The 25920-nt window shown below is 38.5% G+C and overlaps 1 protein-coding gene across 1 annotated transcript; it reads right to left on the bottom strand.

The window, feature by feature from the left end:
- Positions 1 to 1673: 1673 nt before the first annotated feature.
- Positions 1674 to 2096, bottom strand: LOC149202995 (uncharacterized). The gene has a single exon (XM_089401744.1). The coding sequence runs from the start codon at positions 2094 to 2096 to the stop codon at positions 1674 to 1676; it is 423 nt and encodes a 140-aa protein (XP_089257870.1).
- Positions 2097 to 25920: the final 23824 nt, after the last annotated feature.

Genomic DNA, 25920 nt, shown 5'->3' with positions numbered 1-25920 from the left:
CACACTTCTCCCTTAGGAGGGCACTCAGGATTTTTAAAAACTTACCACAGGTTTAAGAAGGAATTTTTTTGGGATGGCCTTAAATCAGATATTCAAAAGTTTGTGGCAGAATGTTTGGTTTGCCAAGCAAAATAAAGTTGAAACAATTAAGACACCAGGTCTATTACAACCTTTATCCATTCCAAACCAACGTTGGGAGGAGGTTTCAATGGATTTTATCACAGGTTTACCCAAGTCTGAGGGAAAGAGTGTCATCATGGTGGTAGTTGACAGACTTACCAAGTATGCACACTTTTGTGCATTATCACATCCATTTAAAGCCAGTACAGTTTCTACTGCATTTATGGAAACAGTTCAAAAGCTACATGGAAAACCAAAGATTATTGTAAGTGACAGAGATCCCATTTTCACTGGAAATTTTTGGACAGAATTATTTTCTTGTCTTGGTACTCAGTTAGCTCATAGCTCATCTTATCATCCTCAATCTGATGGGCAAACTGAGATAGTAAACAAATGTTTGGAAGGATATCTTCGTTGCTTTGTATCTGATAAACAGACACAATGGGTCAAATGGTTGCCTCTGGCTGAATGGGTGTATAACACTTCCTTCCATACAGCAACAAAAATGACCCCATTTATGGCACTTTATGGGTATCAACCACCATCCATCACATCATATTTAAGAGAAAATTCTAAGGTTCAGGCAGTGGAACATCACATCGAACATCAACAACAAGTCCTCCAACTCTTAAAGGATAACCTCGTGTTGGCACAAAATAGAATGAAACAACAGGCAGATCAACATCGCAGTGAAAGAAGTTTTGATGTAGGTGATTGGGTATTCCTACGGCTACAACCATATAAGCAAATGTCCCTAAAGCAAGCTAAGAAGGATAATAAATTATCACCAAAGTATTATGGTCCGTACAAGGTGTTGTAAAAGATTGGTACTATGGCATACAAATTGGAGCTTCCTGCAGCTTCTCGATTGCACCCAGTTTTCCATGTTTCATGTTTAAAGAAGGTTATAGGTGACAAGCTCCCAATTCAAACAATATTGCCAGAACTTGACGAGGAAGGAAAAATTATATTGGAACCGGAAGCAGTCACAGAAACAAGAACTCGACAGCTACGAAATCGATCAATTTCAGAGTATCTTATCAAGTGGAAGAACTTATTCGCTGAAGATTCCACATGGGAGGATGAGAATTTTATGCAGAAGTATCCAGAACTACTCAAGCGTTGAGGACAACACTTTTTTGAAGGAGAGGGGCATGTTGGGTCCCTATAATACTAGTGATTACCCCATTACTATTGTAGTTATACCCCTTATTTATATTGTTGTGCCCCTATTACCCCCATATTGTTATTTCTGTGCCCCATAGAATCCCTCTATTGTTATTTTTGTGGCTTTATATTATTATTGTTAGGTCGGCTGGATTATATTGTGACTCCTTAGACTCCTATATATAGAAAGGAGGTTTTGTCATTTGTATCATCCAAGAATTGTTCATTTATGTAATGTAAAGGAGGTTGCCCCCTCGAAGAGGCTGAATTCTAAGGCGTTGATCTATCTTTTCTATCTTTTCTTGAGCTGGTTTCATAACAAAATCATTTACCTTGATTGTGCAAAGTTTGATATGGTGATCATGCTATGATTTTTTGCATTCCTTCTACATTTGTTGGTGGAATCCTACTAGGAAATGATATTCCTCTAATTCCATTAGTTGCACAAGCCATTCCTCCAAGGCCTTGCGATTCGCCATATCCGTCAAAGCTACTATGCACAGACTAGGCACAATGTACTCCATAGGCATCATTGCTTCGACCCCATAGACTAATATGAAAAGCGTTTTCCTCGTCAACTTTTTACAGGTTGTCCTATAGGCCCATGGTACTGTAGGTACACGCACATCCCAATCATTCTTCTCCACGTCATAGATCTTTGTCAATGCATTCTCCAAAATTTTGTTAAAATCTTCAAGTATCCCATTTGCCTCTAGTTTATATGGTGTACTCTTCTGATGGTAGACCTGGAATTCATCTGTCAACACGCTAATCATTTCATTCAGAAAGTGCATTCCCCTATCACTCATTAATACTTTCGGGCATCTAAATCGTGTTAAGACATGTTCAAACAAGAATTTTGCTATCATAGCCCTTGTACAATACTTTACTGGCTGTGCTTCCTCCCATCTGGTTAAATATTCCATCACAGTGATAATGTAGCGTGCCCACGTCTTCTTTCTAGGTGGCTGAATTGGCCCAATAAAATCGATCTCCCACTTCTCAAATGCTTGTAAAGATACTTGAGGATGAAGCGGTAGTTCGTCCCTTCACGGTAGTCTGTCAGTCCTTTGACATGCATTGCATGCCTTACAGTATGCTTTGGAATCCTTCTGCAATGTTGACCACCATAGTCCTACACGCAAAATGTTTTTCGCGGTTGCTTTCCCTACATAATGGCCTCTCGCTCCCCCATGAGCTTCAGCAAGAATACTATCACACTCAAAGTCCGATACATATCTCCACAATATTTCATCTGCCCCCATTTTGTACAAATGTCCCGCAATGACTGAAAAATCAGTTGCACGAACTACTTCTTGCTTCTTTTGCTAATTGTATATCCTTCAAGTGCCATCCCTATAGTTAAGAAGTGAATAATATCAACAAAATTGTCATTAGCTACACATACTGCAAAGAGCTATGCATCGGGCAACCCTTCCTCCAAACTATTGGGTTCTTTGCCTATTTCAATTCTCAATAGATGGTCAAGTCCAACATTCAACCTCCCTGGCTTCACAATTATTTCAAAATCGTACTCTTGAAACAATAAAAACCACCTGCAAATCTTTCCCCCCAACACATGCTTATTGACCAGGTATTTTAAGGCAGAATGATCTGTATACATCTTGAAATTCCCTCCTAATAGATAATTTCTAAATTTTGCAGCACGTAGACCATGGCCAATCCGTCGCGCTCTGTTGTTGAACAATTTTTCTTAGCATTTGATAACTTCCTACTTGCGAAAGCTATAGGATGGTCCAATTCTCCTTCGCCTGCCTGTGTTAGTACTGCACCTAGCGCAATGCAAGAAGCATCCACATGTACATGAAACTCCTTTTTCCAATCGAGAAATACTTGGATTGGTGCAGTCACCATATTTTCCTTTAACACATCTAAGTTGCGCTGAAATTCCTCATCCCAACAGAATGTTGCATCCTTCTTTAGCAATTTTTCCACGGGTGCGGTGATTTGAGCATAAGATTTAATGAAATTTTGATAGTATCTAGTGTGTCCTAGCATCGTGCGCAACTGCTTAATGTTCCAAGGGGCCTCCAAGTTCACCATCAATCCTTCCTTACACATGACATGACCCAGCAAGATCCCAAAAGGAACACAAAATATACATTTTCCAAGTTCAACTCTATTTGGTATCGTCAACATGTATCCAACATAAGGCGCATACTTGCTACATGGCACGTCACCAAGCCAAACACAGTCCAGTCATCGAAGTATACTTCAAGAAACTTATGAATGAATTCTTTGAACGTTGCTATGACTACGCGGGAAAGTATTTCAGGTGTGCTCTTCAATCCAAACGAAATAACAATGTACTGAAAGCAACCCCATTCTGTTGCGAAGGTGGTTTTGCCTCTATCCTCTGGGGAAATCTTAATTTGGTGATAACCGTAGAACCCGTCAGTAAAGGAATAGGCCTCTTGCCCTCTAATATTGTCTAAAACTTCATTTGTAAATGACATCAGAAATGGATCATGAACACACACATAATTTAACTTTCGAAGATATACGTAGATCCTTATTTCACACTTTTGTTTCTTTTCTTAGACTACCATTGGGCTCACCCAATTAGACTCTTCAATAGGTTCTATAATGCTTGCCTCCAACATTTTATCCAACTCTTGGAAAACCTTCTCCTTATACTTAGGATTAAGATGATAAGATCTTTGTTTAACAGGTTTTGTGTCTGGCTTCAATGTGATCCTCATAATGCCCAAATCACCAAGTGTGCCCTTTAAATCTAAAAACTTATTGGGGAAGAGATCCTAGTATTCGTGAAGTAATTCAATAACTTTGTCTATTGTAGCATTGTCCCAATAGTCTCCAATCTTCATGAACTTTGGTTCTTCTTCTGTGCCAATGTTTACTTGCCTTGTTTTCAAAGGTTTGGAGATGTCTGGGTTCTCTACTTGTGGTCCTTCTACTTCGCGATGCCCTTCTGTCTCTGGAATATTGATATTCCTTGGTTCTTCTTCCTCCACTTCAATGATCACGTTATATCATTCCAATGCATGGAGTAACTGGGTGCTCCAATATGGTTGGGTCCATTCCATAGGTTCCTTCGTTGTCTTGAAGATAACCGCTTTAATTTCTTGAAGCGCTTCATTGATGCTTGCAAAGCCATCCTCGAATCTGAAAGTCAATAAGAACCCTTACTTCAATATATCTCCTTCTGCAGTGCTATGGCGGAGCTATGTTTCGAGATACTAGTTCATGGGGATTGTATCCAAGGTATGAAAAAATATATGTACCCATTCTAGATATGGTTCCCTCCCCCATGCCTTAGTCCACTATGGCAGGTGATCACGCGGATCATCCCTTTCATTATACTTCTTAATCATTCTTGTATTAGCATACCAAAATTGTAACTTCATCATTCACCTATAATCTTGCCATCTATCAAACCTATCCTTATGTGTACCCCACCATCGTGCGGGCGTAGTGCACAACACCAACTCCAAAGATTGAAAATGGTGGGCTTCAGGGAATTCACGCTCAAATTCATCTAAAAACATATCGAAATTAGTCAGACCATCATAATAACATATCTTTCTTGCCTCTGACGAAACACAACCAACGACTTCATCATCATATTGCATGGCAATGTAGATACTTCAATTAAGCGGTTTTGCCAATGCTCTAATTCTTCATCTAATTTAGAAGTGCAGGAACTCTCCCGGTCCCATGTGATCCATCCATCTGCTGTTGGATTGATCCAATCCTGATCTTACGATGTTATCTTGTAGATTTGATCCAGCTCATCATCACTTTCTACATAATCGTGGACTTGTTCGATATAGCACGCCCCTTCTGCAGGATCTAGTGGCACTATAACCCTTAGGGATTTCCTCTCAAATGACATTGTCCTCAAATTCAAATTAATGACCCCATTCATATCAATAGCCCAGTCAATTCCTAGGAGCGTGGGGTAGGGATTACTGTCATCGACAATTTCTATAACTTCGAAGTTCGCTAATGCACTCGCACCTTCAATATTGACCATCACTCCATACAATCATCCCATGGGGATGATTTTTTGCTGATTTTCTATTCGGAGCTAAATTAGAGACCAATGCAGTGCAGGTCTCCCCATCCGTTCCCATGTCTGTTTCGGTAGAACATTCGCATCGGACCCGAGATCCAAAATGACTTGGTCCATTTTATAATCGCCTATATGTGTTGTTAGCTGCATCTCGCGTCCTATTCATGCTTTATGTTTACCGATATTTCTAACCATGCGCTGGTCCATAGGAGTCTTTTCCTTATTGGCGAACTTGTCTATTAAGTCCTGCAATCCTTCCAAAACCTTTATGTCATGCAGTAACTTCATGAAGGTCTCCAAAAATGTAGTGAGTACAGAATGATCAACCTCTTGTGTCGCACTAGTTTTTGGTGTCATGTCCTGGCTTCCTGAGGTGGAGGCCTCAACGAAGCTCTTCTTTGCTTCCATGAATGTTTCCTTAGCATGGTTAAGGTCAAAGGCAACTTCTTGCTCAGGAGATTTATGGACCCATACATCTTCTTCAGGCTGCTTACCCTTATTTGCACCAGTCGTCATACCGCTTCATAGTACAATATTAATGTTTTGATCCTCCTCGCAGGGTTCAACCCTCATCATTTGTAAATTATGCATAGGTTGCGTTTTTTTTCTTGCATATTAGTTATTAGTACCAGACATTCTTATATGGCATGGTCGAATTGTCTACAATATTGACATGAAGGGTGTGTAGGATTCAGGCAATGTCGCACGAAGTGCCCTGGCTGACCTCTACTAGGTCCTCCACCTCCTTCTTGTCCTCGACCTTGAAAATCCCCATGTGCTCCTCCTGTGCCTTGATCTGGAGGCCAAGTTTTTGCTTGCATGTTGTAAGTAAGGGTTCTTTCCATCATCAGCTCATAACTTTGACAATGGCGCTCATCATGGCCCACATATTTACAGAAATTGGAAAACAGCTGCTGGGGTGTCTGGACAAACTTCTGAAGTAAGTGGCCATTATTTGTCGCTTGTTGCCCAGTAACTTGACAAATGGCACACGATAGTGCAGCTACTGTGCTTAGCCTGACTGGGGCTTCTAGCTTCAGGGGGGTTGGCCCTCCCCTTATAAGATAATTCATGTATACTAGACAATGATCTCTATCGTGCCTGTAGCCCTTGCACTTCAAGCACCAAACTTCTACACGCACCTCTATCTTATTATCCTTTTCTTTCTTTAGACCTTGTAATTCTAGGTGCAGGCTCACTAACTGCGAGTGAATATGTTGTACCCCCAGGTTTGTATCCTAATTAGGTGATGCATGCAACCTCATTGAGATCTCCAAGGCTTCTGCTTGTGTAGATATCTTCTATTGTGATAGAGAGATTCTTAAATGCGGCAAAAGTGTTGCAATAAACTAGTTGTGATGCTGGGTATCTGAGATATGCATGTTAGCCTGTCTGATTTGGCACTTCAACCTTTGATCAAATTCCCAAGGTGTCTCATCACTCTCATTGGGATCTCCTTAAATTCAACAATCGACTGTGCCTTAGATTTAGGCTTACTAAATTCTTTGTTCAAAGCTATCTGAGTCTCTACTAACAATGCTAGAGGATTATCAGCGCAATACTTGACGTACCATGTCAGCATGCGATCCTGCAAGGTGGTAACCAACTGCGACTTCTTTATATTATCATCAATGATTTGTTGTGCTTTCCATACATCATTCGCAACAAACCAAAATTTCTTTGGATCTTCACTTCCTATTCCCTTGAAGATCGACATCTTCATTGCGTTTACCATGATGAATGGTGGAGGTGGAGGCGAAGGTGTAGGTGAAGGTGTATGTGGTGGAGGTGGAGGTGGAGGTGGGTGGATGGATGAGATATTCTTAGACTACCATGAGTTATTAACTAAACAACACTTCTCGATGTAGTCAACATTGCCCCTTTGTTGTCACTTGAAGGAGGTTCAATCAAAGGACTATACTCCAGACCTGATCCGTGATTTCTAAAAAGTATACCACTTCACGTAGCTCGGAACATCAAGGTAATGGAATTACCTACTTTTCACATAATAGAATTTTAATCCAAGTATTCAATGACCTTAAGTACTTACCTCGCGGTCCCTTGAAGAATCTTTTCTATAACTAACTGAGGTATCAACTGCAAATTTAGTAATGAATCCTCCCAGAATTCGATCAAGCCAATGATCAAAGACTCGCACGATCTTGTTTTCAGATGCCTCTAGTCGCGCACCAATTTTGGAGTCTACACTATAGGACTATCGAGTTTCCACCTTTCTTGACTGTTTGTCAATTTAGCTAACCACTGATATAATTCAATTGGGAAAGTGAAAAATAAAATTTCATGTACCTTTGTATACAGATACCTATTCAACCAATCCTCCTTCGATAAGCACAGATTCCTATTTTCTTGAGCCGCAAACTCGTGAATCTTCCGATCTAACCACTTTTTAATCTCTTTCTTAGTCGGATTCCAATGATGCGACATCACACATCTCTTTGAGTAGATCCCAGTCCTGGCAACAGAACCATTTGTTGGCTTAAGGGGTCTTGACCTAGGTTCAGAGTTAGTTGCACCAACCAACAAAACCCTACACTGCTGGCCCTTTCAACAACAACCTGCGTAGCGCAAGCTACAGTCTCACTCGAAGCAGTGTTGGGGGATGCAAGAACCAGGTTTCTGCATCCAGAGACTAGTGTGATGTCTTTTAGCACCTTACGTCTTCTTCCACGCAGATCGATAAACTTCTAGGGCTTGTTACTGTAACTGAGTTAAAGCATTCTCCAGACCTTGATGAAGGTCTACGATCAGTCCTTGTGGACCATAAACAGTCGATTTACCTACTTTTGCGCATTAGTAAGAAACCCTAGATCGGGTTTCAGGTAAATCTACTTGATTCATCAGAAAACATAAGAGAAAGATCTTCTAACTTCACGAAAGTAGATAACCATTCATTTCGTATATTGTTAAGACAGATTTAGTGAATTCGCATAACATTGATTTAATAATTCAGGAAGCATATCATTAATCGACAACATATATCATAAACAGATTCAATGGAAATACTCAGTAATTCTTCAAAAAGTTGTCTTTATTAATCTTCAATTCACTGATTACAGACTCTTCTACCCTGTGCACACAGTTGCAGGGGTCTGCGCACTCAGCTGCGGACTCTACCCAGGCCTCCGGCGTGCTCAGCTGCAGGAGCCTTCCCTTCTCTACCTAAGTGCAGGAAGCAGAGACTTCCTGCCCTAGCACTTTCCCATGACAACAAAACTCTTCAATGTACCCAATTCTCTATCCAATGTTACTTTTAATACTCACTATGACTCAGTTATTTATAGATTTTCTAATACAATACCATGGCCCCCAGCTCATGGGTGTGTCTTTAAAACCGACCAAAACAAGGGGCTAAGATCCCTTTGATTCCTATCTATCTGCGCACTCCGCGTCCACATTTCGTGGAGACTTTACATCTTTTACAAAACTATTTACAAGAAGACTAAGTTAATTCAATTCTACCCCTGGGGACCCCATCCCAACAAACACTAATGAAAATTTCTTCATAATCATGATTCGAAAGCAACTTGAGAACAATGTTCTAACGGTAGTAAGACTCCTGAATGGAAATGATCAATCTCAAAGAGGCAGACCAAGAAATGAGCGAAGGGTGACCTAGATACCCTAGAAACCCTAGAAAGCACTCAATTTTCAAAAACCACTCTAGCAAAGCCAAGAGACAAATAGCAATCATACAAGGATGTCAATCAAGGCAAATACACTATAGTCATACTGGAAAATCACTAAAAGAGGTTAAAAAACACCAAAAACAAGAAGAAACCCTAATTTTCTTCTATCCTCTAGGATCAACGCGCCTGTTAAAGGCAAAAGGGCGATGAAAGGTAGATCAACGATACTGTAATTAAAAAATCAGTAATGACAACGCTTTTGTCAAAGTAGAAAATGTGCTGGGTGAGAAAAATAAGGAAAAAATAAAAAATCTTGAAGATCAGAGCAGGCTAAACATTCTCAGGAAATAACCAGTCACTGCAAATAGCTATAGTGATAGACACAAACCAAGAAATTGACGGTTGGTCAAACTCATTAGAGAATCTAATAGAAGGAATGTTATGAAACCAGCTCAAGAAAAGATAGAAAAGAAAGATCAACGCCTTAGAATTCAGCCTCTTCGAGGGGGCAACCTCCTTTACATTACATAAATGAACAATTCTTGGATGATACAAATGACAAAACCTCCTTTCTATATATAGGAGTCTAAGGAGTCACAATATAATCCAGCCGACCTAACAATAATAATATAAAGCCACAAAAATAACAATAGAGGGATTCTATGGGGCACAGAAATAACAATATGGGGGTAATAGGGGCACAACAATATAAATAAGGGGTATAACTACAATAGTAATGGGGTAATCACTAGTATTATAGGGACCCAACATGCCCCTCTCCTTCAAAAAAGTGTTTTCCTCAACGCTTGAGCAGTTCTGGATACTTCTGCATAAAATTCTCATCCTCCCATGTGGAATCTTCAGCGGATAAGTTCTTCCACTTGATAAGATACTCTGAAATTGATCGATTTCGTAGCTGTCGAGTTCTTGTTTCTGTGATTGCTCTCGGTTCCAATATAATTTTTCCTTCCTCGTCAAGTTCTGGCAATATTGTTTGAACTGGGAGCTTGTCGCCTATAACCTTCTTTAAACATGAAACATGGAAAACTGGGTGCAATCGAGAAGCTGCAGGAAGCTCCAATTTGTATGCCATAGTACCAATCTTTTCCAACACCTTGTACGGACCATAATACTTTGGTGATAATTTATTATCCTTCTTAGCTTGCTTTAGGGACATTTGCTTATATGGTTGTAGCCGTAGGAATACCCAATCACCTACATCAAAACTTCTTTCACTGCGATGTTGATCTGCCTGTTGTTTCATTCTATTTTGTGCCAACACGAGGTTATCCTTTAAGAGTTGGAGGACTTGTTGTTGATGTTCGATGTGATGTTCCACTGCCTGAACCTTAGAATTTTCTCTTAAATATGATGTGATTGATGGTGGTTGGTACCCATAAAGTGCCATAAATGGGGTCATTTTTGTTGCTGTATGGAAGGAAGTGTTATACCACCATTCAGCCAGAGGCAACCATTTGACCCATTGTGTCTGTTTATCAGATACAAAGCAACGAAGATATCCTTCCAAACATTTGTTTACTATCTCAGTTTGCCCATCAGATTGAGGATGATAAGATGAGCTATGAGCTAACTGAGTACCAAGACAAGAAAATAATTCTGTCCAAAAATTTCCAGTGAAAATGGGATCTCTGTCACTTACAATAATCTTTGGGTTTCCATGTAGCTTTTGAACTGTTTCCATAAATGCAGTAGAAACTGTACTGGCTTTAAATGGATGTGATAATGCACAAAAGTGTGCATACTTGGTAAGTCTGTCAACTACCACCATGATGACACTCTTTCCCTCAGACTTGGGTAAACCTGTGATAAAATCCATTGAAACCTCCTCCCAACGTTGGCTTGGAATGGATAAAGGTTGTAATAGACCCGGTGTCTTAATTGTTTCAACTTTATTTTGTTGGCAAACCAAACATTCCGCCACAAACTTTTGAATATCTGATTTAAGGCCATCCCAAAAAAATTCCTTCTTAACCCTATGGTAAGTTTTTAAAAATCCTGAGTGCCCTCCTAAGGGAGAAGTGTGCAATTCCATAAGAATCTTTTGTTTTAGCTGGGAATTCTTACAGAGGTATAAGCGATCTTTGTACCATAACGAATCATTTTGCCAGCTAAATGTATCAGAAGTACTGGAATCTTGTTGTAGCTTTCGAATAAGTGCCCACACTTCTTCGTCATTCTTCCATTCCTCCTTTGCTTCGTTTATCCAATCTGGTTGGATAATAGAAATGGCACACAACAATGCTTCCATATCCTCATCCTTTCTTGAGAGTGCATCTGCCACCACATTTTGCTTCCCTTTTTTGTAGATGATTTCAAAGTCATAACCCAACATCTTTGTGACCCACTTTTGTTGCTCTTCAGAGGATAATCTTTGTTCTAAAAAGTATTTAAGGCTATCATGATCCGTTTTTACCTTGAAGTGTCTTCCCATTAGGTAGGGTCGCCATTTCTTAAGTGCATGGAGTATTGCCAACATTTCCTTCTCATAAATAGCTTTGCTTAAAAACTTTCCCTTGATTGGACGACTTTCAAAAGCAATGGGTCTTTCATCTTGCATTAGAACAACACCAATTCCATTTCCTGAAGCATCACATTCCACAATAAAGGTTTTTGTGAAGTTCGGTGTAGCTAAGACCGGTGCTTGGCACATTGCCTCTTTAAGATGTTTAAAGGCCTTTGTTGCTTCCGGAGTCCATGAAAATGAATCTTTCTTCAATAATGTTGTTAGAGGTGCTGCTATTCTCCCATAATTCTTAACGAACTTGCGATAATACCCTGTCAACCCAAGAAATCCTCGCAGATGCTTTATGGATGTGGGGATTTTCCATTCCTTAATGGCTTTAATTTTGCTAGGGTCTACCTTAACTCCTTCATGAGATACAATATGACCCAAATATTCCACCTCCTGGACTCCAAAGAAACATTTGGATCTTTTTGCATATAATTGTTTCTCCTCCAATAGTTGTAGCACCTTGTCAACATGTTCAACATGATCCTTCCAAGACTTGCTGTAGATTAGTATATCATCAAAAAATACCAACACAAATTTTCTAAGGAATGGTTTGAAAATTGAATTCATCAAACCTTGAAATGTTGAAGGTGCATTGGTAAGGCCAAAAGGCATGACCAAAAATTCATAATGACCCTCATGAGTTCTAAATGCCGTTTTCGAAATGTCTTCAATCTTCATTCTGATTTGATGATATCCCGAACGAAGATCCAACTTGGTGAAGTAAATTGATCCATGCAATTCATCCAGTAATTCATCAATGACAGGAATGGGGAACTTATCTTTAATAGTGAGCTTGTTGAGCTCCCTATAATCTGGACACATGCGCCATGATCCATCCTTCTTGTGCACCAATACTACTGGAGCTGAGAAAGAACTTTGACTCGGTTGAATTATACCAGCCTCTAGCATTTCTGCAACCATACGTTCAATTTCACTTTTTTGGACATATGGATATCTGTACGGCCTGATGTTTGGAGGAACACTTCCTGGAATCAGATGAATAGCATGATCATGATCACGCATAGGTGGGAGACCTTTGGGAGTCTCAAATACCTTGGAATGATTGTCCAGGACTTTTTGGAGATCTGGAGAAATAGATGATTCCAATGTGGAAACATCTAGCGAACATAATTGTGCAATTACACCTCTTTGCTCCTTTTTTAGAAGCTTTGTCATGCCATTAGAGCTGATTATCTTTCCTGGTTTCCCTGCAATACCCCTTAATTCAACTTCCTTTCCTTCCACAGAAAATTTCATGAAAAGTTCTTGAAAATTAAAAGCTATTGTACCCAAGGATTGTAGCCATTGGACTCCTAGTACAACATCAGCACCTCCCATTGGAATGGAAAGCATTGGGCTAGTCAATACATATTCTCCCATGGATAGCTTGATATTATGGCACTTTCCAGAACAATTTATTGTTCCTCCATTTGCAATCATCACTTGACACTCTGGTGCTGGATATAGGAAGCAATTCAATTCTTTTGCTACCCTACAATGAATAAAATTGTGGGTGCTTCCTGAATCAATCAACACTATTACCTTTTTCTTCTTGATTTGTCCTTCTATCTTGATGGTTTGAGGAGTGGTAATTCCCGCCAATGCATTACAAGATATGGTCGGATTTATTTGTTCTTCATCTAGGCTTTGTTCCTGGAATATATCCTCTTCTTTTGACCTTTCTTGCTCCTTTTCTTCTTCCTCTTCACAATCTATGTAGAATAATTTCTTCTCAGCACACTTATGACCTTTTGTGTATTTGCTATCACAATTGTAACAAAGCCCTTTTGCTCTTTTTTCTTCCAATTGTTGTGGTGTCAACCTTGTAGGTTGTGGAAGACTATGGGCAACAACACTTCCGTCTTTATAGTTGTGAATGGTATGCTTCCTAGTTGCCATAATTTTGCTTTCCATTTTTCTTGCTAACCTGAATGCCTTCTCTAATGAATCAGGTTCCCAAAGGCGCACATCATGTTGGATATTATCCTTTAAAGACCCTATGAACACATCAATCCTATGCTCCTCTGGAATATCTTTTACCCTTATGTTCAATTTTTGGAACTCCTCAATGTGCTCCATTATTGAACCCTTTTGTTTGAGACTTATCAATTGGCTAAAAAGAGTGTTGCTTTTTGTATCCTCATAATGTGCTATCAATTCTTTCGTAAAAATTGCCCAAGTGATAAATTGTTTACGAGAACAAAGCCATTGATACCATACAAACTGATTTGGTTCCAAATATAAAGTTGCCATACGTACCTTTTGTGTGTTTTGCACATTATTGAGATCGAAGAATTGCTCCATCTATAATATCCATGTGGCGGGATCCTTGCCATCAAACTTCCTCATATCGATTTTTGGAACATGGTGAGTCTTCGATCCAACATTAGAGTCTATGGAATCATGATTAACATTTCTTTTGTTCTCATCATGAGTTTCCTTTAGTACTCTTTCACCCTTAGTGACCATTTCTTGTAGCAACTTATTCATATTTATCTTCAATTCTTCCATCTTATCATCCATGCCATCAATTTTAGCATCCATGCCATTCACCTTAGCTTCCATGCCATCCATCTTAGCTTCTACACCTTTCTTTAAACAGTCCATCTTAGCTTCTACACCTTTCTTCAAACCATCCATCTTAGCTTCTACATATTTCTTTAAACCATCCATCTTAGATTCTGTTCCTTTTTGTGTAAGGGACAGTTGTTGCACTTGGTCTTGTAATTTTGATATATCATGTTGCATTTCTTCCTCTTCTTCATGAGTCATGCTAGAGCTTTCAGGTTCCTTACTAGGTGTTTGCATTTTCTTTCCTCGGGGCATCAGTTATCGATAATAATGCTCTACTATGCCCTTTGAATTCCTTCAAAATAAATTTTCAAACCAAGCTTAAGCAAAAATTTAAAAAAATCTACACACCTTTTTTCACTTTGTAGGAGCTTGATATTGCCTCTGATGTATCTCTGTACTTTCCAATCATCTAGTTCTGAAATTGTGACCTGTAGTAGCTCTCTGTGTCCTCTTTCCAATGCCACCAGTCTGATCCAAATTGGATTCTCCAAGAAAGAGTTATGCACAATCTCCCAAGATGACCTGATTATAGACCTTTCCAGAAGAGTGAACTTGTATGAAGTGCCACGTGTACAATTTTCGACCTTTGGTTCTGAAAATGATATACAAGAAACTACAGTCCGTCCTCTTTCTGTACCTTCTTACGAAATTTCAATCCGATCCCCAGAGAGAAAGTTATGACGATTTTCCCTAGGTCACCTGTTTTGAATGTAATTCAGGAGTCTGCAAAAAGACCAACTTCCTCAGAGCATATCTCCGAAAATATCGCGCGAAAAGATCTGAAATTCAGGCCCAAGGTTCAGTGCGATTTCTTCTCAAATGGGTTTTTTTTGCGACTTCTGAAATGTCACAGAAAAAAAGTTATAGCGAAAATGCCACGATGACCTGTTTGGAGCAGCGAAACCCTAGAATCCAAAGCTCTGATACCAAATGTTATGAAACCAGCTCAAGAAAAGATAGAAAAGAAAGATCAACGCCTTAGAATTCAGCCTCTTCGAGGGGGAAACCTCCTTTACATTACATAAATGAACAATTCTTGGATGATACAAATGACAAAACCTCCTTTCTATATATAGGAGTCTAAGGAGTCACAATATAATCCAGCCAACCTAACAATAATAATATAAAGCCACAAAAATAACAATAGAGGGATTCTATGGGGCTCAGAAATAACAATATGGGGGTAATAGGGGCACAACAATATAAATAAGGGGTATAACTACAATAGTAATGGGGTAATCACTAGTATTATAGGGACCCAACAAGGAACATATTGAAAGGGTTATAGCTTCCCCAATGGATTTTCCATTTTTTTTTTCGAGGCAGATCCTCTCTGCAGACAAAGACGATCCCTCTAGCCCAATGAGTGGGACTAGCAACCTACATGACAATCTACAAGACACTTTCCTAAATTACAATCGAAATGAGAGAGGAGGAAGAAGACCTACCTCGTTCTAATGATATAACATACTCCTTTATTGAATACCTCAAATTGCTTGCACCTTAGGCTCAACTCTACTGCTTACAACGTTTGAATACATGCACAAGATATCAAAGACACAACAAAAGATACAAGTACAACAAGCATAATCCAATGTAATCCACTTAACAAATCAAGGAGCATTAAGATAAATGATGCATCAACAAAAACATTTATGGAAAGTGAACCAACAGTTGTATATATTAATGAAATAGAGGAGGAAGCATACAACCAAGCCTTGATGTCAATAAGCTCTCCTTGAGTGAATTTCGAAGTCCAAGCTCTACAAGCACTCCTTCTCCAAGCCAAATGAGTAGCATGTAGGCACTATCTTAGCATAAAGGTGGAAATAGCCAAAGACCAACCATTTGGGAGGAGAGGATGAATAAATAGGCAGGGAAAGGGAGTTAGGTTCTCTCCAAAGATAGGAGAAGGCCCTCATCTCAAGGAGGTAGCTCATAGGGATAAAGGGAAATATTGGGATAATTCGACCACATCCACACCGAACAACCTCCATCTCATCGTTCTGGAAGCCTCTAGATCACGAATCTTCTTGTCCTCTTTGGGAAGACTTGCCTTTTAGGGATCAACGTGGGTATCCAAGAAAAAAGCACGTTGGCATCGCGAGGATAGTATAGTGAAATCAGTGATCAACACGAGTTTCCAGTGTCAAGGTCGTGTCGATCCTCAAATTAGGGTTTTAGAGCTCACTTCTTCAGGGAAGGATCAAGACATGTTTCCATCGGTGTTTTAGGGAGGATATGAGATGCATATCAGAATGATTATACTGCATGATTTCCAAGTTTTAGGCACTTCAAGGTATGACATAGGGAAGTGTAAGAGGTGTGACAAAATACTGTGTAACAAGGAGGGTTATGTAACAACCCTAGTTAAAAATCCATGTAAAAATATATAAGGCCATGGTGATGGGACATGTATTCCAAACTGAATGGTGGGGGAAACATCCTAGTGGGTGTTGATTCAGTTTATTATGGCTAAGAAAATTGGAAAAGGTAGAAAGGCATTTTTGACACATTTATTTTTGAAAATAATGGAAATTAGGAGAAAAGGGAGGTGAAAGGTCACAGGTTGCATGTGAGGAGGAAAATGAAGGAAAATAATGGAAAATGAAGAAAATAGAGGCTTCATTAATAAAAATGCTTATGAGGATTAGTGGGCAAGCTCTTATTCAATGTAAGCTCTTGGATCAGACTTGGTCATTTCAGTTTTGGGCTCTCTCATTATTCTCTCTCTCTCATATTCTTGGAGACTTAAATTTTTCTTGGAGCACTTTTGGAGGGTGTGGCATACTTGAATTTTTGGAGCAAGAAGGAAAAGGAAGAGCAGGAAAGTGCAAGACGGCATCAGGATCAGCAACTACATCATATTTTCTTGCAGGTACTGAGTTTCATGTATGTTTCCTTCTCTAATTTTGGCATGCATGGCATATGCATGTGGTTTATTGGTTTTGATCTGTCAATGGCATGGAGGATGGTCAGCATTGAGAGTGGATTTCCTATCCTTTACATTTCCTAGATAACCATGGTGATTGTGGGTTTATTTTCTTTTTTGTGTTTTTGTTTAGTTCTCATGTTTCCTTACCTTGGGTTGATTTATTAGTCTCATAACCTTAGTTGGAAAAACTCTTTGGAGCCCTGGAAAAACTTGGGTTGAGTTACTAATCCGGTAGCCTTGGTTGGACAAACACTCTGGAGCCCTTGGTGGGTTGAGTTACTAGTCCAGGAGCCTTGTTTGGAAAAACACTCTAGAGCTGGGTAAAAGCTATGGGTTGAGTTACTATTCCTGGAGCCTTGGTTGGACAAACGCTCTAGAGGCCTCGAAGGTTTGGATAGGGAAGAATCTGATGATGGTTTTGTGATGTCCGATTGTGAGGTGGAATCACTTTTTGATGGGTTGAGGTAAATGGCCTCTGGAAGCCTTGGACGAGTTTTGATTGATGTGTTATATGAGATCCCACATTCATGCTTCTAATTTGGCATGAGGGTGAATGGATGAAGAGAGATTTGGCTCAGCCATTCTATGGCTGGGTGGAACATGGAAGTCCCATCCCGGGTTTGGATTTTGCATCATCAATAAGAGGTTATTTCTCCTTTTACTTCTATGAGATTTATACCATTATATAAGAGGTTTATATGGAAATGAGTTCATTGGTATTTCTGTCCCTATTATGTTGGTTATGTATATGTTTTATGACAACAACTATGTATGGCTCTCATCATGTTTCTCCTTGTATATGAATGTGTTAGGTCCCTATACTACTAGTGTAACCCCTTATTGTTATTAGTGTAACCCCCTTATTGTATTTTTGTGCCAATGTAGTCTCCATATTGTTATTATTGTGCCCATAGAAGCCCACTATTGCTATTGTTGTGCCCCTACAATATTATTGTTATGTAGGCTCTGATTGTATTGGGATCCCTTAGACTCCTAAATATATAAAGGAGGTATTGTCATTTGTATCATCCAAGAATTGTTGATTTGTGTAATGTAAAGGAGGTTTCCCCCTCAAAGAGGCTGATTTTGAAGTCGTTGATCTATCTTTTATATCATTTTCTGAGATGGTTTCATAACATTTGGTATCGAAGCTTTGGATTCTAGGGTTTCGCTGCTCCAAACATGCCATTGTGGAAGTTTCACTATAACTTTTTTGCTACAAGGTTAAAGAAGCTAAAACCAAAACCCATTTGAGCTGAAATAGTTCGAAACCTTGTGTCCAAATTTCAGGTCTTGTATCACAATATTTTAGGATATATGATTTGAGGAAGTTAGGGTTTTTGCAAGCTCCAAAATTTCGTCTAAAACAGGCCATCGTGGAATTTTCGCTATAAATTTTTTTCTACGAAGGCTTGGACTCTAAAATTAAGATCCATTTAAGTTGAAATCTTAGTGAAGCTTAGGCCCGAATTTCAAATCTTGTTTCGCTATATTTTCGGAGATACGCTCCAAGACATTTAGGGTTTTTGAAGGCTCCCAAATTACATCCCAAACAAGTGACCTTGGGAAAATCGTCATAACTTTCTCTTTGAGCATCATATTGAAATTTCATAAGAAGTTATAGAAAGAGGATGGACTTTGATTTTTTTTTTATTGTTTTCAAGTTCGAAGGTTGAAAAAATGACACGTGGCACTTTGTGCAAGTTCTCTCTACTGAAAACGTATATAATCAGGTCATCTTGGGAGATTGGGCATAACTCTTTCTTGGAGAATCCAATTTTGATCAGACTTATGGAATTGGAAAGAGGATGCAGAGGGCTATTGCAAATCGTAATTTTATACCTTGGAGATCTGAAATTTCAGAGATACAACAGATTCAAGATCGAGCTTCTAAAAGCAAGAAAAAGAATGACTCGAATCAAGAAAATAGAAACACCTAGTAAGCAAAATTGGATGGATGATTTGAAGTATGCAATTGAAGCTAAGATAAATATTTTTATGTGTGCCATGGAAGAATATTTGAAGAAAGGCATGGAAGTTTTGAAGAAAGACATGGAAGGTTTGAAGGAAGGTGGGACAAAATTGCTACAAGAAATGCCTCCTAATGACAAAAAGGTAGTAGAGGAAACTCATGATGAGCAAAAAATAAATGTTAATCATGATTTCATAGAATTTAACATTGGATTGAATACCCACAATATTCAAATGATTGATATGAGGAAGTTTGATGGCAAGGATCCCATAACATGGATACTACAGATGGAGAAATATTTTGATCTACATGATGTGCAACTATTACAAAAGGTACGTATTGCATATTTATATTTAGAAATGAATTAATTTTTATGGTATCAAGGGCTTTGTTCTCATAAACCACTTGTAACCTGGTCAATTTTCATGGAGGAAATGATAGAAAATTATAAGGATACAAAGAGAAACACCTTTTTTAGCCAATTGATAATCTCAAACAAAAGGGTTCAATGATGGAGCATATTGAGGACTTCCAAAAATTAAATGTAAGGGTAAAAGATATTCCAGAGGAGCATAGGATTGATGTGTTCATAGGGACTTTAAAGGATAACATCCAACATGAGGTTCGCCTTTGGGAACCTGATTGGAGAAGGAATTCAGGTTGGCAAGAAAAATGGAAAGAAAAATTATGGCAATAAGGAAGCCTACCACTCACAACTATAAAGATGGAAGTGTTGTTTCTCCTAGACTTTCACCACCTACAAGTTTGAAACCACAGAAATTGGAAAAAAAAAGAGAAAAAGTGCTTTGTTACAATAGTGATAGAAAATACACTATAGGTCATAAGTGTGCTGATAAGAAATTAATTTACATAGATGGGGAAGAGGAGCAAGAAAAAGAACAAGAAATGTCAAAATAAGAGGATATACACCAGGAACCAATCCCAGAGAAAGAAGAAATGAATCTGACTATAGCTTGTAATGTATTGATAGGAATTACCACTCCTAAAACTCTCAAGATAGAAGGGCATATTAATAAGAAAAAGGCAATAGCTTTGATTGATGCGGGTAGTACCCATAATTTTATTCATTGTAAAATATTCAAGGAATTGAATTGCTTCCTATATCCAGCACCAAAGTGCCAAGTAATGGTTTCAAATGGAGGAACCATAAATTTCTTTGGAAAGTGCCATAATATCAAGCTATACATGGGAGAATATGTCTTGAATAGCCTAATTGTTTCCATTCCAATGGTTGCTGCAGATGTTGTACTAGGAGTCCAATGGCTACAATCTTTGGGTATGATAGATTTTAATTTTCAAGAACTTTTCTCGAAATTTTTTTGGGAAGGAAAGGAAGTTGAATTAAGGGGTATCAAAATGAAATCAAGAAAGATAATCAACTCTAACAACATGACAAAGCTTCTAAAGAAATAACAACAGGGCGTAATTTCACAATTATGTTCACTAAAGGTTCCCAGGTCGAAATCATCTATTTCAATAGATCTCTAAAATGTTTTGGACAATCATTCCAAGGTATTTGAGACTCCCAAAGGCCTCCCACCTATTCATGATTATGATCATGCTATTCATTTGATTCCGGGAAGTGTTCCCCCAAACATCAGGCCTTAGAGATATCCATATGCCCAAAAGAGTGAAATTGAGTGTATGGTTGCAGAAATGCTAGAGGTTGGTATAATTCAACCTAGTCAAAGTTCTTTCTCTACTCCAATGGTATTGGTACACAAGAAGGTTGGATCATGGCGCATGTGTCTGAATTATAGGGAGCTCAACAAGCTTACTATTAAAGATAAATTTCCCATGCCTGTCATTGATGAATTATTGGATGAATTACATGGAGCAATTTACTTCACCAAGTTGGATCTTCATTCAGGATATCATCAAATCAGAATGAATAATGAATACATTCCAGAAACAACATTTAGAACTCATGAGGGTCATTATGAATTTTTGGTCATGCCTTTTGGCCTTACCAAGGCACCTTCTACATTTCAAGGTTTGATGAATTCCATTTTCAAACCCTTCATTACAAAATTTGTGTTAGTATTTTTTGATGATAAACTAATCTACAACAAGTCTTGGAAGGATCATGTTCAACATGTTGACAGGGTGCTCAAACTATTGGAGGAGAAAAAATTATATGCAAAAAGCTCCAAATGTTTCTTTGGAGTACAAGAGGTGGAATATTTGGGTACTCAATTAGCTCATAGCTCATCTTATCATCCACCGTCCATCACATCATCTTTAAAAGAAAATTCTAAGGGTCAAGCAGTGGAAGATCACATCGAGCATCAAAAACAAGTTCTCAAACTCTTAAAGGATAACCTCACTTTGGCACAGAATAGAATGAAACAATAGGAAGATCAACATCGCAGCAAAAGAAGTTTTGATGTAGGTGACTGGGTATTTATACGACTACAACCATACAAACAAATGTCACTCAAGCAAGCTAAGAAGGATAATATATTATCACCAAAGTATTATGGTCTATACAAGGTCTTACAAAGGATTGGTACTATGGCATACAAATTGGAGCTTCCTGCATCTTCTCGAGTGCACCCAATTTTCCATATTTCATGCTTAAAGAAGTTTATAGGTGAGAAGATCCTAGTTCAAACAATATTGCCATAACTTGATCAGGAAGGAAAAATCGTATAGGAACTTGAAGCAGTGATAGAAACAAGAACTCAACAACTACGAAATCGAACAATTTTAGAGTATCTCATCAAGTGGAAGAACTTACCTGTTGAATATTCCACATGGGAGGATGAGAATTTTATACAGAAGCATCCATAACTCCTCAAGCATTGAGGACAACACTTTTTGAAGGAGAGGGGCATGTTAGGTCCCTATACTACTAGTGTAACCCCTTATTGTTATTAGTGCAACCCCGTTATTATATTTTTGTGCCAATGTAGTCCCCATATTGTTATTATTGTGCCCCATAGAAGCCCACTATTGTTATTGTTGTGCCCCTACAATATTATTGTTATGTATGTTCTGATTGTATTGGGACCCCTTAGACTCCTATATATAAAAAGGAGATCTTGTCATTTGTATCATCCAAGAATTGTTGATTTGTGTAATGTAAAGGAGGTTTCCCCCTCGAAGAGGCTGATTTTGAAGTCGTTGATCTATCTTTTCTATCTTTTTGCGAGCTGGTTTCATAATAGAATGAACAATGTATCTATGGTCTAATGGATGAAATGGAAGTTAATGTGTTGAACCATTAATGCTTCATGGCGAATATCATATAAGTATGAGATGCCTATGCTCAGATCTATTAGTTACACCTATAGTTTACATATTCGTGATATGTTTGACGAAATGCCTGTCATGGCTAGTAGGGGTCCAATCAAGGTCTTCAACACATATTTTCTTTATTATTGTCATTTCCATGTTATTTTATTGTTCTAAAGGTATCATGAAACTCTAGGTAGTGACCTGGGCTCTAGGCCTGAAAAAGTGGCTCAAATCTCGAGGACCCTGGCATAACACTAACTAAATGAGTCCTTGGACGCTTGTAAGCAAGCCTGTGAGAGAAAATTGGTTTTTGGATGCTATCAAGCCTATAGTATGAGAGAGAATGAGGCTTAAATTGTCCGAAAGTTTAGTGGGACCCAAGGGAAAGTTGTCTAAAATGTTGGATTGATTGCTAGGGGTCCTAAAGTTGATGTTGAATGTTTGTATGGTGTGTTTCCCTCAGTTGCACTTCCTTAACATGATTCAGGAGGTTGAATCATATCATAGTGGCCTCTCGTCGCATGTTTACCCCGGTTGGCTGATTTCTTGGGTAGATGTGGGAGGAGGATGTTACACAATGTATACCAAATACTAAATTATTTAAATGAAAAATGACCATTTATCTAGATTGGAATACAACTTGTGTTGTCATAGGGTGCTTAGGACAAGCCAAGTGTGTTGCAAATGTTCCACCCAAGTTATATTGAAGATGAGGATTTCATCCAAAAATGCAACCAAAAAGGAGTTTATGAATGGTCATGGGATATCATCCATCATCTTCATGAATGTTGTTGGAGCATTAGTTAAGAAAAAAGGAATGACACACCACTCAAAAATGCCTTCTTCATATTTGAAGGTTGTCTTCCATACATTGGTTTGTTTAATTGGAACTTGGTGGTAGTCTGACTTCAGATCAATCTTACTAAAGAACTTGGAACCCTTAAGCTGATCAAGAAGATCATCAATCTAGGGGATTGGGTATCTATTCTTGATATTGATTTGGATTAGGGCTCTATAATTAATATTGAATCTCCATGTCCCAAGATTCTTCAACACTGACCTGATTAGGTTCATGTAAGGTGAGAACCTTGGTCAAATGTGGCCCTTTTGAATGAACTCATGAATCTAGTGTTTTCTATCCTAATTCTCTACAAGAGAGAATTTATGTATTGTGCCACTAGGTAAATGAGAACTAGGTATCAATTCAATTGAATGTTTTACCTTAAAGTGAAGAGGCACCCCCATAGGTGACGTGAATATAGCTTTGTATTTTGCTACAAACTTGTCCACCTAATTTTATCATATATAGAGGAATTTTACCAAGGATTTGGTGGTAACAAATACCATCCTTTTTCCTTCTGAATATACCATGAGGAGGAAAAAAAATGTAGTCCGAGAGTTACCTTTTGAAACTATTTTGCTAAGATCAATGAAATTGTAGTAGTTAGAACTACCTTTAGTACCCTATAAAACTAACCTCCTAGAGTAATAGTGACACTCCAGGGATGGGGATCATATATAATATGACGTTTCCACATATAAGTTTGTCCTTAAGGAACATCACAAAAATTTTATGGGACAACACCACATAATACCTCATCTTTGAAGGGCTTGATGTCATAGGATAAGCGATTGTATTGGCTGACATGGATGTTTCATCCATAACATAAAAAAATAATGGTGTATGGTTGGGGTTGTGGCATTGTTGAAGAATTCAATCCCTTGATGACCTTGGTTGATATCATGTTCTTCTTACTTCCATTGTTAACAATGAAATGTAGTAGGGTTCCCTTCACCCACATATGTGAATGGAAGGGGCACTCCACTTCCTTGGGCTTGTTTGACTCTTTTGTTTAGATATTTTTAATCACAATGATATCAATTTTTTCTACATCCATGATCCACTTTCCTTTATCCTACTAGAAATCATAATATGAGCCAAATTCTATTTATTTTTCTTTAAGTCTAACCAAAATGATTGTTTTGAGTGATATTCATCAATGTTGTGCTAGGGAATTTTGTGGAACTCGCACCACTTTCCAGTGTCCTTATTTGACTTCCAATTACCCTTCTTTTCCTATGAATTGGGATGGTTTTCTTAAGGTTAAGTCTCCTTTATTTGTCCCTTTTTATATGATTTATGGTTTCCTATCCCAAGTTTATGTTATGGAAGATTTACAAACATGAACTCCCTCCCATTCCCGTACTTAAATTTTTTCTCAATTTTGCATAGTATATTGGTAAGTGGATCCAAGTGAGGATATTTCCAAGAAACACATATTTTTTTGGATTTACCTACATAGGCCACTATGGTACTTCGGAACTAGGTGTTTCTTAGAGCCTATGCTACCTAAATTTGAGCACAAGGCATGGAAAATATTAGTGTACTCTAGCACTATCTAGTCTCTCTCCTATCACAAAGTTTTCCATCTCATGTACCAGTTATCATAGTTCCCTAAAGGGTAGAAAACCTCCTTGAAGGCACCAATAAAAGGAACCCAATGATCTAGGTCCAAGTGTGACAAATGGCCCTTCCAAGACCTTTTACTTTCGTGATGTGTTAGATTGCATTTTTAAAAGAACATAAATGAATACATGTGCATGTTGTAAAGAAAAGGAACATGTCAATCATCAACAACATAAAAACATAAGCCATTGATAACAGAGTTCGTCCAGGAGGGACTATGTCTCTGGGCCCCAGTGTCAATATGGTGTAGGCCGTTGCATTAAGTGTTGTCAATAGTGATGATGTACATAAGAGATGACGTCAATATCATACAAGGAAAATGCCCTCACGCAGGAGTGGCTCCAAGAGATGTTCCTTTACAGGAACCCTCAGTCAAAAGGACTCCTAACAATATGACACAAACTCATGCATGATGATCAAGAGCATCCTGCCAACATGGCATAAAAGGGATCTCAATGCAAACATGCATGCCGACAACATGAGTATACCATCAACATACCACAAAGGGATCTCAAAAAAAAAACATGACGAATCATGACAACAAGTACATCACATAGATGATTCTGCATCACATCAAGCAGGAGTCATGAAAATGATTAAGAAACAAGATCCCACATCAAGCATCAATCGGGGATTTGTGCAGCATAATGCATAGCAAAAGAAGTACATGAACACACTGCATATACCTCACATCTAGGGGCCATCTGAAGAAGAGGATGTCAAACTACAGAAGTTGTTCGTGCCATCAATCTCACAACATCGAATCACATGGAAAGGACTACTCGCACATGAATGTTGACCTTTGCACTCCACTTAGAAAAGTGGCTGAAAAATAGAATGAGCAAATGGAAAATCTGAATAGACCATCAAATTTTTGGCATCGAATAGTGCAATATCGACTGTCAAATTTTTGAATTATGAGAAAGTGGAAATCTAGGGCTCAAGGAATCTTTTAGATTCCCCCTAAATTCCTCAAGGATTCCCTCCTTTGGGTCCTCTGCAAATCTGCTGCTCAGATCAGGAAATTGACTGCGCCATCGGGTTTATGTCACCGAGAGGTGTAAAATTGACATAAAATTTGTCCAATTTGGACATTGCAAAAATTTCACCCTCTTAGAAATTTTGTTCAGTGATGGTTCCCCCTGCATAAAAATTAATTAAAAATTAACTCTGCCTCATTTTTCGTG

Source organism: Pinus tabuliformis, chromosome 2_1 (genome assembly GCF_031772625.1).
Source record: "Pinus tabuliformis cultivar Carrire ecotype Pingquan chromosome 2_1, CPIR1, whole genome shotgun sequence".
Taxonomy (NCBI): Eukaryota; Viridiplantae; Streptophyta; class Pinopsida; order Pinales; family Pinaceae; genus Pinus; species Pinus tabuliformis.
The sequence above is the reverse complement of the archived record's forward strand: the minus strand, read 5'-3'. Positions and strand labels throughout refer to the sequence as shown.